Raw genomic sequence first — 16,329 nt, forward strand, 5'->3', positions numbered from 1 at the left:
GTACATGTTTCAACAATGGGCAGTCAGCCAGCCAGCCAGCCAGCCAGCCAGTCAGCCAGCCAGTCAGTCAGTCATCCATCTATCCAGCCAGTCAGTGAGGCTGGCTGGCAGGCTGCCTGACTGGCTGACTGAGCCAGCCAGCCAGTCAGTCAGTCAGTCAGTCAGTCAGTGAAATGGACTCTTATTGGCCCCTGCCCGGATCTGGCCAGAACATATTGATCAGAGCTGGCTGTTGGAGGATGACATGCATGCTAATAAAACACAGCAGCGAGTGGCGGCACCATTACATATTCAGACTAATCCTCCAGTTGGACAATAAAAGGATTGCCTCAGACAGACCTGTCCATCCCTATGGAGCCATTAATGTTTCCCCTCCTAGTGCTGGACTCCTTTTCTTTATTATAATTTATTATTGCCATCACCTCTGGTGGTGAGTGTGAAATGTGAATTGTCCCACTCCCAAGTGATTGTTTGCGTGACGCGCCGGGTTGATGCTGGAGTATTTTGATTTATTTAGCTTGCTGACTGTGCATCACAGCAGCTACTCTTCCTGGGGTCTGAATATGAACGTTCGTCGTCTACTAGAAGTAATACTGCAACGTAGAAATACTAATGGTAAAAGTCTGGAATTCAAAATGTACTTCAGTAAAAGTACAAAGGTATTGGCATCGAAATGTAATTAAAGTACCAAAAGTAAAAGGACTCATTATGTAGAACGTCTCTTTTCAAGTTTAAAACTCTTTAGAAAATAGCAGATCTACAAGCCCACAATGCGTCGCTTGTAGATTGTCTATTTTCATGTATATAGGGCTGAAGTGGTTACAATAATCAAGTAACTATAGTTTTCAAATAAATGTAGTGGAGTAAAAAGTACAATATTCTCTTGGCTCTGAGATGCAGGCCTAGTGGAGTAGAATTAAAAGTACTGGAAATTGGAAATACTCAAGTAATGTGTAAACACCTCAAAATTGTACTTAACAGATCTGCCGCCATTGGCGTATAGATCTACTTATTTTGGTTAGAGGAGGGGTTAGGGTTCTGATGTCACTAAAGCTTCTTTTGGTTAGAGGAGGGGTTAGGGTTCTGATGTCACTAAAGCTTCTTTTGGTTAGAGGAGGGGTTAGGGTTCTGATGTCACTAAAGCGCTGTATATCCATTTGGCCTTTCCACTCAAAGGCTTCCAGCTTTCAGGAAGAAACCAAAAATACACAGGGAAGACATATTTTAATAGCCTATTCTAACCACACCTGGGGGTCTATTATAGTAAATTGTTAACTAATTGTTAACAGAACGTTACTCCATCTGCAAGTAAATATGCTTGGTTACTTTCCACCAGTGAGTGATGGTGTTGTAGACGGATATTAAAAGAATGCCTCATTGGCCGCTGCAGTTCGTTGGAGCGATCTCATTGGCCGCTGCAGTTCGTTGGAGCGATGTGTGTTGAAGGAGGGGCGGAAGCATTCACACTGGGAGAGGAAGTACGCCCAAAGTGTGGAAGGCACGTTGCGTCACGCTGCCACTCGCGGGATTACTGGCCAATCACGGCACATCTTTTCCGGGACTTACAGAGCCGAAACATGCGCTCTGTGACGCACGCTCATGCTTCCGCGGGGCTTCACAAGGAATCTGGGGAAAGTTTGGCCCTCCCTGGAGCACATTGAAGCTCCAGAGCCGGAATGGGCGTCTACGTTTATGTCTATGGTGGTTGTTGCAGAGCCCTGAGGTGGCCGGTGCATGGTGGAGCGCCTCATCTCATCATTCATTTCATTCATCCTGTCTCCATTTCCTGCCCTGTGTTCTGTGATTCATGCCAGTCCCAGCAGACAGACAGACAGACACCCATCCCCACTGGAGGACAGAGACCAGTGGCTCGGTCTGTGGCTGCCATGGATACACTGCTGTGTGTTTGTGTGTGTGTGTGTGTGTGTGTGTGTGTGTGTGTGTATTTTCTGCAGTACTGTACAGTTTTGTGAAATTGAGGGTGCCAATATAACCCCTGGGTGATCCCGGGCAACTAAGTACACAGTGCGGTGATGGCGGTCTGTCGTACAATAGTCGTGCGGCTTAACTGATGTTCTACTTTTCTAAGCCGTCTAATCGTATCCTCCCTCCCCACCGTCTTTCTGCAGGACGTACATCGGGTCATCTCGGGCGACGGCATCAAGCACACGGGAAAGGAAGACCCGGCGGCCAGCGAGGTGGGATGGATGACCTCCGTCAAAGACTGGGCCGGGGTCATGATATCTGCTCAGACCCTGACAGGCAGAGTCCTGGTGAGTTCCGTTCCGGGTTTTCTCCCGTTTCCTGGGTTAGGGGTCATGGTATCTGCTCAGACCCTGACAGGCAGAGTCCTGGTGAGTTCCGTTCCGGGTTTTCTCCCGTTCCCTGGGTTAGGGGTCATGGTATCTGCTCAGAGAGAGAGTCCTGGTGAGTTCGGTTCCAGGTTTTTACCGTTCCCCTCGGCCTCTTCCTGGTAAACGTTCTGATTAGCAAGTCGTGATAATAATAATAATAATAATAATGTTTATTGTCCCGAAGGATATTCATCTTCACAGTCTGTTCAACACGCACAACAAAACAACACATACAGTGGTACAGAAAAACAATACTAAAACATGAGGTCCCCACATGTACACAGAACCATCCTATCGGCGGGGCTGTTTGTTTAATGCCACGATGGCTGAGTGGACAAAACTCCTACTCCTTTTTGCATGCTAAGGTTCTGTATCTTTGTCCAGGTGGCACGAGGTTAAAAAAGCGACACAGGGGATGATCAGTGTTATTTCAGGCCGTGTGATGGCCTTACTGTTCTTATCAGAAAGTGTGAGTGTAGGCCCGGGATTCTGATGATCTTTGGAAGCAACACGGGTAATACTGGAAAGTACAACATAACAGGTTGAATAATGCTTTTGTACAATGACTGTGTACAGTACGATGATTCACCTGTGCCTCCTACTCTAATCTGGACTGGTCACTGTAGTCGGCTCCACATAATTGTATATGCGTCAGTCGCAGTGTTCACGTCGACAGCAAATGTTGATTTAGTTTAGTCATAGACAGTCTTTTGAATACAAATTTAATTCAGTTTTAGTCGTATTTTTGTCACAGACTAAACATATTTTGGCACGCCTTGATGGCTGTAAAGTAAAGGACCCTCAAAGGGCCCTTTTGATAAGGTAACAATTCTTAATGTTTTGGCCTCTTATATTATGGGTATTTTATTTTGAAAGATCGACTCCGTAAGCTCTAGAGCTCTTTTCATCAGGTTCAGTTTTCTTTACGGCAATACTTTTATTTTGAAGCCATGCAAGGAAGTGAATGTTTCATATTAGGGGTGACTTACCTGGCGTGAATTTCATATGGAAGGAAGAAGGCAAAAGCGCAATGAAATAAGCCAGAGGTCCACTGATTTACGGTTGATTTAGCGTCTATCTAGAATGGGAACAAGGTAAATGTTTGTTGTGTTTTTCCACGAGTCTGTGTAGTTACAGTACTTTGGATGTGTTCATATTAACAGGGAGAAGGTGTTTGAATCTATTGCTGTCATGTAAACATTAATTTGCAGTATTAAAGGTGTGAATGAATGGCTGTATAATGTGATGGATTTCTGGGTTTCATAGTTGGGATGTCAAAGGCTATGTCATGTCAGTAAACATTTTGAATCATTGACATGAATGATGTCAATGATAGATAAGATAACTGAGGCTGCTAGGCATTATGTTTGTGTGATTTTAAAGATTTAAAAGATTGTTTGTAGACCTCATTTATTATTTTTTGTATTTTGATTGATTGAATAGTTTGATTGAATAGTTTATTAGACAGCAATGTAAAAACAGCAACAGAGTACAGCCAAACACTTAGTCCAAAAGCACAACCCCCCCCCCCCCCCCCCCCCAAAAAAGAAAGTGGTCTTGTTTCCATTTAAGCCCTATGCAATGAATTCATAGACATGAAGAATAACAACAAAATCCAATATCATCACAGAAAAAAACTAAACAGAAATCAATATAGTCACAGGATTATTATTTTTTACCTGTCCTATGGTGTTCTTACGCAAGGAAAGGAAAACAACTTTTATGTTCAAACAAGGTCTGCTAATAGATGTAGAAATCCTTTAAATTATATCGAGCATCTGACAAGCTGTGGAATATCACCATGGGATGCCAAATTGAATTTACGTCTGCTTCTTCTCGCCTGATGAATAATCAAAACCATTATGGAGCAATGGAGCTTGGAGGCGAGCCGTCAAAAAGCAAACGAGAGAAGATTTGAGGAGCATATTAAGGCCATGGACCCCATAAGGCCCACAGCTGACAGAGAGCCAGACACAGACAGGCGGCGGGGACCAAAAAATACAAATAAATGCTGGCAGGACGGGAGGGCTTACAGCCCACCGATTGCTTTAGGTTGCCGGAAGTTGTTGCCATGGTTACCGTGTCTGTATTCTTCATAAATGAATGCCCTATTGTATACAGTGTAAATATTGTATACTCTACATGGTTTGCGCCCAACAGCGATGACATTTTCTACAGTAGGATTAAAAGAGGGCATGAGATTAGTGGCTACCCGTTGTAATTTAGTTTAACCCGTTTCTGTCCATGCAGTGCTGTGGTGCTGCGGGTGGGGTGAGGAGGGGATCTATAATCCAGTGAAGGACAAACTCTCGCCGGTGGTTTCCCCTAGCTGAGTTGCTGCTACGGGTTTCCCTTTTTTTCCCCCTGTTGTTATGAGAGGGTTGTTTTGGTCATAAGTGCTTAGCAAAGCTAGTTTAAGTGCGAGCAGTATAATGAAAATGAATTAGTGCAAGTAGGAGTGGCGTGCCAAAGACCTGCCGCAGTGCTCAGTGTACCCCCCCCCCCCTTTCTCTGGCTGGCATAGTGCATGGAGGTTGTTGATCATAGATGTGTTGCTTCACCCCCCCCCCCCCCCCCCCCCCCACCCCCACTGGGTTTAACACAGAGCGCTCGTTCATGAATGGATTCAGGCGTACTCCTGGAGGTTAGCTTGGCAGCAACACTTCCGACAGCAACATTTGATGCCCAAATCGTGGAAAATGCGGAAACAGAGCGTTCTTCCGCGTGCTTCAAACACCTCTGAGCAAATCTTCATTGAAATGAATAGCTGGGGGAGGGCCCTCTAGACATCTAGACATATTATAATAACTCCATGTCAGGAAACCAGTTCCAAATGATACCCCAGGGGTACCCGGTCGGTTGTGGTGGAATTTAATTTGATTTCATTATTATTATTTCATTTTATTTTCCATTTTATTTTATCTGGTGAAAAATCATTCAATGTGGGGTGGTGGTGGGGGGTGGGGGGGGGGTTGGGGGGGTCCCTGGAACAACACAATTTGATCTGTCAGGGGGGTCAGTGGCCATTAGTGTCAGGTGTGCTGAGATGAAAACGAATGGCAGTTGTTAAATATAATAGGAATAAATAAATGGGAGATCTCCAGCCAAGACAGGAGCTGTTGGTGTTATCATCAGATATTTTTAGATGATAAACGGTGTACTTTACACTCTAGGTGACTCCCAAGGAGACACATGAGCAAAGAAATGTTTATTTTAATTTTTATAGCTATAGCTTCTTGCTCTCAAGAGTACAAGAATAATCCCCCTGCCTGATGGAGGGGAAAGGAACTGGTCGGGATAGCGTGTTCCTTCCACGCGCTATGTCCGGCCAGAGAAATTCCCCCCTGTCAGGTGAAAAGAAGCAGCTTGGACTCCTCCTGCATAGAAAGAGGCATGAGGTCAGTCCGCTGCCCCCCCCCCCCCCCCCCCCCAGGTTGGCAGAGGAAGTGTAGCGCCCAGGATTACATTAGATAATTGGCACTGGGTGAAAAAACTGGGTTGGAAAATCGTGGGATAAAAATTAAGGTAAAAAAGAAAAAAAAAGAATCCCCCTGCCCCAATCCCCCTGCTCGTATCTGCTCTTTTTGAGAAATCGTGAAAACTTGTGCAAATCTTTGAATATATATTTTATCTTTCACAGCAAACGTTTTTTTTCTTTTTTTCTTTTTAAGATATTTTTTGCGGCTTACGCCTTTTTATTGGTTTTTTGAAGAGACAGACAGTAGGCTGACAGGAAAGGGGAGAGAGATGGGGGAAGACATGCAGTAAAGGCCGTGTCGGGCTCGGGAGTCGAACCCGCGGCACACTACGACTGGATTACCAGTCGGGTGCCCAGACGGTTACGCCACTGCCTGGGCACAGCAAACGTTTTTTAACTCGAATATCTCTGTAGGTTTTTCAGAAAACTGTTATGATATAGAAGACATTTGTAGAATGTGGTCTCAGCTCTCAATGGGTTAGGTTTGCTCAAAAGGTGCTAAAAGGTTTCCATGGTTTGTGCCCTGGACATAGTGTACACATTCACTGGAGCACACATGCACGCACGCACCCACGCACGCACGCACTGTAGTGAGCAGGCTGACGTACAGCAAGTCGTCTCTGTCGAAAACCTTGTATGTCCAAAAAACTGCTACACTTTCACAAAAAACGAAATAATAATAAAAACGAACGTGGCTAATGCGCAACGGGGCACGTTGTGAGCTAGTACACTAGGTCGGCTGCCGTTTTGTGACGAGGTAGTGTGATGAAGTGAGGCGTTAAATAAAAACAAAACACGAAAAGTTGTAATATGGAGATACAAGCTAGCCTACAACCCTTTTCTGATGAGTCCATGTCAGCTCTTTTATAGGCCTGTGACAGTTATTACATAATCACCTGGTCGAGATAATAAATAAATAAATACCCTAGGTGGGGTTGTCAACAGGGCTTTTCTATGTGGAGTTTGCATGCTCTCCCCGTGTCTCCTAGGGTAGGTATACCCTCACTACCGGGGAAACTCCCTCCTGCCAGGTGACTCACTCCTCAGTTCAGGACTCTCCCCAGGTTGGCAGAGGGAGAGTATAGTGCCCATGATTACAGCTTAGGCAATTGGCAAGCTATTGAGCTCTGGCTTGGATCAATTAAACGGCTAGAGCACTTTAAAAAAATGTATTTATAGGATTTGTGTTCAATTGTTGCATTATTGTAAAAATCACATCCGCTGACCATGCAGTGGACCCAGGGGGGGTGGTGTGTGTGTGTGTGTGTGTGTGTGTGTGTGTGTGTGTGTGTGTGTGTGTGTGTGTGTGTGTGTGTGTGTGTGTGTGTGTGTGTGTGTGTGGCGTGCGTGTGCATAATGAGGCTCAACATCCTGCTGTCTGGCTGATGGCTCGGCACCTAACATCCATGCTCGGCACACACAGTTTTCCCTTTTTTTCACCCTTTTTTTCTTTTTTTTTTAGAGCGCTCGTCTGTAACTATGGCAACGGCAGCTTACCTAAGCATGGCAGATGTGTGCGCTCAGCGTCTGCTTGTTTAGAAGGCCGCATTAAAGCCTGTTTCTGGGCCATCTGATCTGAGAAGGTATATTAGTCTTGGGGGTTTTAAGAGCATGACATAAACCTAAATGAAATTGTGTGTATACGCGTGTGCGTGTGCAGAAGGGATGAGCTATATTCCTAGATATCTCTCATTCCCACATGACCTAAAGCTCAAAGAACTCTCCATTTACAACTCACTCTGGGTGTCATTCACATATTTTTAACCTAATGCTTCTGAACTGGGCCTTCTAATATTAATGGCAAACCCATTGTTTAATGACTATAAAACCAATTTCATGGTAATTGTTTTCTTTAAAACATATAATGTTATTTACATTGGTCCAAGCAGGAACACGATTGGATTGATCGCTAATATATTTATGCATTTTCTGACATAAACATTCTCTGAAAATGCATTGCGGCCCACCCATTTGACTAAAGGGGAATACTGCTAGGGGCACAGTCGGTAGTGCTGTCGCCTCACAGCTAGAAGGTCCTGGGTTCGATTCACGCTGGGGACACTGTGGGTGCTGGCGGCGTGTTCCCTCCTCTGTGTCATCAGTGCCCATACCCAAGGCAGGGTTGGCGAAAGGGCCCTTCTGTGTGGAGTTTACATGTTCTCCTCATGTCCCCTAGGGTAGGTACCCTCACAAAAAACATGCAGTAATCCTGGTCTATAAAACTACCTCCCCCTGGCCAGCTGGGGCGCCTGATGGAGGGGAAAGGAACTGGTCGGAATAACGTGTTCCTTCCACGCGCTACGTCCGGCCGGGGAAATCCTCCCCTGTCAGGTGAAGAGAAGCAGCTTGGGCTCCTCATGCATAGAAGGAAGCATGAGGTCAGTCCACTGTCCCCCCCCCCCCCCCCCCCCCTGGTTGGCAGAGGAAGTGTAGCGCCCAGGATTACATTAGATAATTGACACTGGGGGGAAAAATGTGTTGCAAAATCGTGGGATTAAATATATTTTAAAAAAGAAAAGAAAAAAGGGTAATACCGCAAATTTTCAACATTAATACAGTTGCTGTGTGGAACTCGGTGTGCTCTTTGGCCTGCAGAGTACACCAGCGTGATGTCACTGATCACATGGCAACAACTCTAAGGTATATTAATAACATACCGGAAGTTCAATGTTGAATATGAGTGGTATTCCTGGTATTTAAGTGGTCCGTGTTTTAAGTGGTCAGATGGGTGAACTGTGACCTTTGCACTACTAGTGATTTTTTGTGAGATTATATTTGAACTCGCGTTATGAACTGAACTGTGACACATGAACTCTTTCTCTTTAATGCTGCTGCTGCTTTTAATGGCCACGTACGTCGTGCAATTGCTTTTTTTCCCCTAATCATTTTAGAGAATCCTTATGAAATGTCCCCATGTCCAGCTTTTAGTGCATTATCTGTCCACAAACTTTGTCCAACACAAACATTAAATTCCCTTTGACAATTCTACGTCATAGTGTAAACACAAACATTGATGACGGCGGTGAGGACGCAAATTGTGATTGGCCGGAATGAGATGTGTACGACGATAAGAGCGCCCCTCACTTCACACGGGTGTGATTTGATCTCTTTTCCTGACTAGGAGGACCTGGGTAAACAAATTTCGTTCTGTAGGCCTACTTGTATGGAACGACAATAAAACACCTTGAACCTTTTGAGATAGTTAAAGTCTATAGCCTGGCTCCAGCCCCTGAATCGCTAGCCACAAAACATTATGTTCCTTCAGGTCTGGTGACTCTACAGCAGCCTCCGTTGAAAACCTGATCTGAACAATCTGCGGCTACGGCCAATCGGCGCCGTTTCAGCTCGATGACATCAAACAACAAACATGGCTGCCCCCACTGTGGTAACGATGAGACCGCATCGATCTGGCTATTACATCGCCCTATGATAAATAGTTTCTTTACAGAAACGAAAGGTATTAGAAACCTCATAATCATAATCTGACATATTTTGTTTGCATGCTAGTAACCCTCGTAGTAGTTTGTTTGATTAGCAGCAACCGGGTTAGCCACATTGACAACGACATCATCTGCTTTGCTACTATTTTGGTTGGTTGGTGTGAACCAATATAGGTGTGTGTCTCGCATGCACGCTCCACATTGTAATTAGGAGGCAACGGTCAACAGCTCCACTTTGGCACCTGTTGGTACCCTAAACATAGGGACATACAGTACATAAGGACAGACAATATTGTTCCTTGGAGTGGCTGCACCACTCAAAGAAAGTGTCAAGCTACTAGTTCAAGTGAGCCCTGGTCCAGAAAAGGTTGAGAACCACTTCTATAATCAAATGCAAATGCCATGGTGTTGTTTACTTACTTGGATATTGCATGTTGATAGATAAAAAACAGGTGCTGGCCGACCCACCGTGGACAGTCCAGAAAGTCTTTGTTCATTTTCTGGCTTGTCCACCCCCCTCTGTCGTGTTGCAGGCAGCAGATTGTGGCAAAAGATCAAACATAGGCCCTTTGGTCTATTTGATTAGCAGAGGACACTTCCCTCCCAATCTCTCTCTGCCTTTTAAAGCTTATCTGTTGGGGATCAGCACTTCCCTCACTGTGCGCTACCATAAAAATAAAAAAACGCAAAAGGCCGGGCCTCGGTGTGTTTACTTTCTAATTACAGAACCAATGACATGCAGGCTCTGTGCAAAGACGGGGCTTCCCTGAGGTCAGGGTTCCCAGAAAGATCCCATCTGTCGGTTAGTTATGCATTATTAGACTCTCCCTCCCGCCGACACAAGAGCCAGTGTGGCGCGGCGTGTGAGATGTGAGTGCCGCCTTAGTCCAGATTATTCATCACAGGTGTCATCGCGCTGCTGTGTTTGCTCGCGTCCAAACAAACAATGCTCGCTTTGAGACAAAAAAGGGCGTCTGCTATTTGAACCTCACAGCAGAAAGAAACCCTCTGCTGTCGTCTGTAAATTTGTTACACAGAGAACCATCTGCTGTTTAATCAGACTGTTGCTTTGCGATGCGATCGTGAAGACAGTAGAGTGTTAGTGTGTGTGTGTGTGTGTGTGTGTGTGTGTGTGTGTGTGTGTGCGCGCACGCATGTTTGTGTCTGCGTGTGCGCACGCATGTGTTTTTACCTTACACAAACTCGTGCATTGTTTTGGGGAGGGAAATGTGTTTCCTCTCAAATGACAGCCCCCTGCTGAGTGACATTTAGGCCGCCTGCGCTAGGAGCTCCATGGGGGGCACTGGGACGTCACATATCTATTATGCTGGCCATTGAAAGGTGGGCTATTAATGGAAGCATGGAGCTATAACCCTCTGGCACCTCCACCCTGCATGGCAGCCCACCTGCCGTGCACACCCCCTTAACCCCTGGTCCGCTCCCATTGGATAGACCCAGCGCTATAGCAGTCAATCGTGGCCGCGCCGTTGCCTCACACACCACTACTGTGTGCCATGCATTTGTGCATGTACTGATATGCAAAGGCAAAGCGGTTCTGACCGGTGGACTTCCAGCATATCGCTGCTGCCGGACGAACGAAGCGGTTTTCACGTCGAGCCAGACGTGCTCAGGATTCAAACGTGGGTCACATTACAAGGCGTCGATATGTTGATTGTCATATTAGGTGACGGGGAACATCAGAGTCACGTTCAGGGCGTGCCTGTTGCTGCTTCCCGACTTTGATGTCACGCAGGAGACGAGAGGCCTTAGCCCACATGTCCCTCGCAAAACTAAATTAAGGGTGGACCAGAAGGGTTTTTTTTCATCATGAGTGAACAAGCCCCCCGCTCCTCTTTTGGAGAGCCTGAATGAGCAATTGCAAATAGCCACAACGCTACATGGAAAAGCTTTTTGTCTGATGAAAGTGTGTGTGTGTGTGTGTGTGTGTGTGTGTGTGTGTGTGTGTGTGGGTGTACGTACTGCGTGCGTACGTGAGACTGAGAGGGAGAGAGAGAGAGCAACAGAGCTAATCATTTTGCAAGACCTATTTTGTTTCTGTTCTCTATTAGGAGTGAACATGGCACAGCTTGTTCAAGCCGATGTGTCTGACTCTGATAAGCCAGCCAGAAGCGGTTTAGGAGCCCTTAACCTTACACGCCTTTACAAGTTGCCGGTTTATCATCATCGAGCTGTGTGTGTGTTAGCCTGGCACAGCCACACTTATACTTAACCCACCCCTATTGCATATGCATATGCCCCGAGGATCCCACGTAGCCCAGCGCAGTGGTATATTAGTATCGCAACGTGAGGGTGTGTGTGTGTGTGTGTGTGTGTGTGTGTGTGTGTGTGATAAAACGGCGTTCCTTTCCCCTTTTCCCCCCATGAAGCCACAAAGAACGCCACCACTCCCGCTTCATTCCTGGCGTTCTTCTTTGCCAGCCCTGCATCATATGTAATGGATACCGAGCCGATGCCATCCCGGTGTGCCCACGCCACAACATGCACGCCTCCCCCTCCTTGGCGCAGACGCGAGAGCTGCATGCCACCTGTGGCCCATGCATGGTGCCAGGGCCGTGCGTTGACTTTCACTTCTCTTAACCCATTTAGACCTAAGTTCGATTCTACAAATGTCTTAACCTATGTTTCTGTCAGTGGTGCTCAAAGTATTTAATTTCAAGCACCCCCAATATCATATGTAATTGGCTGCCGACCCCTATCTGAAAATATGTTGTTCCAGGGACCTTCCGGAAGCAAAGTTTTGAGTTAAAAACGTTCGCTCTGAAAGAATATATATTCAAAGATTTGTGCCACATTTTCACGATTACAAAAGAATAGCAGACCTACAAGCTCATAGCGCGGCACTCGGTGCCGCGCTATGAGCTTGTAGATAAAGTATAACATAATCTTAAAACACCAAAAGGGGTTCCCGCCCAAAATGGGTTAAAGCCTCTCGCGGCGTAACAAATAAAGACCCGTGGCGGTGCCAGTGCGGTTCTCGTCGCCTGGCTGCGATGCCGTCGCTATTTTAGGGCGACGGCAGCTGCCTTTGCTGCCCCTGTTTTCTCAGGGCCCCACTGAGAGGGGAACAATGCCATGTGGGACTTCAATCACTTTGTCCCATGCATCACCCTTATGTTAAAGTTACATCAATATTATGTGTTATTATCTTCATCCAAAGATAAACCGTGTCAGTCTGGTACCGTTTATAAAGTTAAGGAAACTATGGCGTTGCATTTGTTATGGTTGGATTGGTGGTGATGTAACTTACGTTGCTTCAGTCTGCCATTGTCTGCCTCATGGCACCATCTGAACAAGATGAACGAGCTTTATTAAAATAAGATAAAATAGATAAACCTTTATTGATCCCTTGGGGGGGTGGGGGGGGGGGAACAGGCGTCGTAGCTGCAACAGCAGTTAGATTGACACACGGGAGCAGGTTAAGAGACAATAAAAACAATGTAATAAAGATCAAATAAAACATCCAGACTTTGATTATGACACAAGACACTGCATGTGTCTCTTAAGGAATGGTTTAGTGTGTGTACAGTCTATCATTAGTTTAAATTATTAGTTTACCCACTAGTGGGTAAATGATTGCACCACTCAGTTCACACGGGTGTGATTTTAATAACACAAAATTGCAGTTTTGGACATGCAAGGTTTCCGGCCGACGTTGTGCGTGTGTCTTCTTGACTCATATACTTCTGTATAGTTACTTAAGTACTGCACTTAAGTACAATTTACAATCTACAGTTGATTTAGTCGACTAAAATGTATTTGAGCTTGTAGATCGACTATTTTTGCAAAGTGTAAAATGACTTATACTGGATCTCTTGTCCACTAGTCACTTCATTTTAGTCTAGTTTTTATTTTTTGACAAAATCGTCTATATAGTTTTAGTCATCATAGCTTATAGTTTTAATTTAGTTTCCCTTTAGTTTTCGTCAGTAAAAACATTCATTCGTTTTCGTCGACTAGTATTAGTCGACGAAAACAACCCTGCTGCAGGGTGCGTGTTGAAGATGAGTCATCCGAGCCTCACCTCACCGTGCTCACGGAGACACAAAGCCTTGTTGTGTCAACTCATATTGGTGTCAGGTGTGATAATTACCATTCACCTGGGAGCGGGGGTTGGCAGCTCTAATTTGGTGAGATATACAGTATATATAGGGTATTTGAACAGCGATACGAAACACTGTCACTATACATGGTTGATGATACGATACATGGGCGATATTGGTTCATTCATGGTGATACGATTCAGTGATTTGAAATCGATATTAGTAGCTATATTTAGAAAATATATGAAATCTGTGTGAAACATGTGGATAGGGGCAGGTTTTTCATGATCTATATCTTATTTTGACACCAATACTTTTGTACTTTTACTCAAGTAAATTTGGAATTTTCAACCACTGCCAGTACATTTTTTTTAATTCACTGCAAAGCAGGGACCGTAATTGGCATAATTGCGAGGGCAAGATGAAAGAAAGAACACAAACAAACAGAAATCTGTCCTCCTCCATAGCAATCATTTATTTACGGTATATTATCATAATATCATTGTCTACGCGTTGCGAGAGCCCAACATGGAGACATCGGGGTTCCAAGTTAAAACCTGATTCCATCCAGCATTCTTTACTGTATACTCTGCTTATTGGGGGTGTCTTGCAGTGGTATAAAGTAACTAGGTGCATATATAAACTATAAAGTAAGTACTGCACCTAAGTACAATTTTGAGGTATATATATTTTTTACTTTACTGGAGTATTTCCAAAGAGGCTTAATATTGTACTTTTACTCCACGAAAACGTATAGTTACTTTGCAGATTTGGATTATTATTACAAAACATACATTATACCACTACAGCCCTATATACATTTCTGCCGATCTATAAGCTCACAATGTGTCGCCATGCAACGCATTGTGAGCTTGTAGATCTGCTATTATATCTGCAAAATATCTTTTATAGTACTTTCTACTTTTGGTATTTAAGTACATTTTGATACCAAAAAAACGTTTGTACTTTTACTCAAGGGAATTTTGAACTGTGGACTTTTCCTTGTAACAGAGTATTTCAGTGTGATGATTGTGACTCACCATAACTTTGTCTCCACAACATTAGACTAATGAAATAAAATAATTTGAACTATAACAGCTCTCAATCCATCAGACTCACCATGACTTTATGTCTCCACAACATTACACTAATGAAATAAAATGTATTATTGCGACTGCAGATCGCATTTACTATGAAAACGTGCATTTCCCGTCAGTTAGTTAGTGCATTTCCCGCCAGTCATCAATATTAAGCCCATATAAATTATGTGGAGTACCCTGATGTCATTCATATTGGCTACATCTGACCTAAAACCTCAAACCCTTAGATCTCCATATGGAGCTGACCTGTTCTGATATTCAATTCCATCCTTCCTCTTCGATGTCTCCCATTTGACTGATGCCTGACAATTTAAACTCTAGACGGGCCTGTCCCAAAGGCTTTCGTGCATGCACGCCCGGCAGTCGGCAAAAACTAGAGTTCTCAACAGACCTGAAAATTAAGGCCTGGCCCTACCTGGGCCATCATCAAACCCTGACCCTGACACTCAAGACACTGCCCCCGCTGCCACCCTTAGATCTCCATATATGGAGCTGACCTGTTCTGACATTCCATACTGTATGTTGATCTGACCTCGTCATCAAACCCTGTAAACTCAAGACACGCTCCATATACTGTATGGCCAGTACAGAATTCATTCCATATATTGATCTGACCCCCCCATGCCAAAGAGCCAGCGCTCTCCCAGCAGTCTGCTGTCACCCAGGCGGATATGTTGATCTGACCCCCCATTTCCAAAGCGCCAAGGCTCGCCCAGCATTCTGCTGTCACCCGGATGGGATGCGTGACCGCGACCTCAGGCGTCTTACTGGTATAAACTATTAACAGCTCTCAATCCAGCAGAATCCGGAACTGACAGGAATGTCGATATTTGCAATGTGTATGGCTATTATTGAGTAACGTCAAACATTTGAGTACTTATTTTCCCCCACCATTGGTGCCCTGTGACTCAGCCAGTATAGTCCACACACACATATGCTTCTTGTGAGTCGAGAGGACCTGAGATTACATCCGCCTGCTGTCGTCTGCGTGGAAGATTTATGTGTTTCGGATCCTGGTGAAGGACTCGGACATGAATCTTATAAACTCACTCCAACCAATAGAAGGTGCAAACGAGGTGACTCTTGATTTAGCAGCTGGCACCGTGCTTTATGCTGGCACCTATAGCATCAGAGAAAGTTAGGCTTTCCCTTCGCAAGTTGAATTAAATTAATTGCCACTGCCACTTAGTGAGAATTAACATTCAGACGGTTAATAGCTGCCACTGCAGTATTGCAGCCATGTGACCGCGCACATCATTTTGCCAGCTACCCTTTAAGGTTATCCCAGGTTCCTTGCTAATCGCAATTGAATGATGTTTAATTGTTTAGTGATGGTACATCCAATTTGCTTTTACGAATTAACATTACACCCTCTCCATCGTTATTTATTTTAAATGATGTATCCCAATTGCAATTAAATAATACCCGCAAGCGTGTCTTCTTTGCTGGCATACTGTAACAGCGGCAACGAAGATGGTTGCTACGCCAAAGGGCTTTGACCTTTTTAGATATACTCTATCTAGAGCTGTCAACGGCAAGGTTACATGGAGCAAACGAGGAAAACATTAATATTTGGTCCAACATTGCAGATATAGTCTGGATATGACTTAGTATTTATTATTTTTCTATTGCACAGTGGTAGGAATCTTGTCGCAGCATGTGTGCATTTTGTGGCATATGTGGCAAAGTTGAAAATGATTTTGGGTGGGAACTCCTTTTGGTGTTTTAAACATTATGTCATAATTTAGCTATTGAAAAATAGCATATCTACAAGCTTGTAGGTCTGCTATTTTTGAAAAATCGTGAAAATGCTTGTGTCGCAAAATTGGAATATATATATATTTTTAACTCAAATCTTTGCTTCTGGGGGTGTCCCTGAAACAACATATTTTCAGA

The 16,329-nt window shown here is 44.5% G+C and overlaps 1 protein-coding gene across 6 annotated transcripts in view; it reads left to right on the forward strand.

Annotated features, from left to right (window-relative positions):
* The window catches only part of LOC308332614 (calcium-activated potassium channel subunit alpha-1a-like), a 123,590-nt gene that overhangs the window by 13,425 nt on the left and 93,836 nt on the right, over positions 1-16,329 (forward strand). For all 6 annotated transcript variants that reach the window (XM_080788592.1, XM_080788593.1, XM_080788594.1 and 3 more), the window contains exon 2: positions 2,130-2,273. In XM_080788592.1, the coding sequence (XP_080644718.1) occupies positions 2,130-2,273 (144 nt within the window). The remainder of the gene's footprint in view (positions 1-2,129; positions 2,274-16,329) is intronic.

The sequence above is a fragment of the Protomyctophum bolini genome (assembly GCF_963924005.1).
Source record: "Protomyctophum bolini genome assembly, chromosome: 18".
In the NCBI taxonomy this organism is placed as follows: domain Eukaryota; kingdom Metazoa; phylum Chordata; class Actinopteri; order Myctophiformes; family Myctophidae; genus Protomyctophum; species Protomyctophum bolini.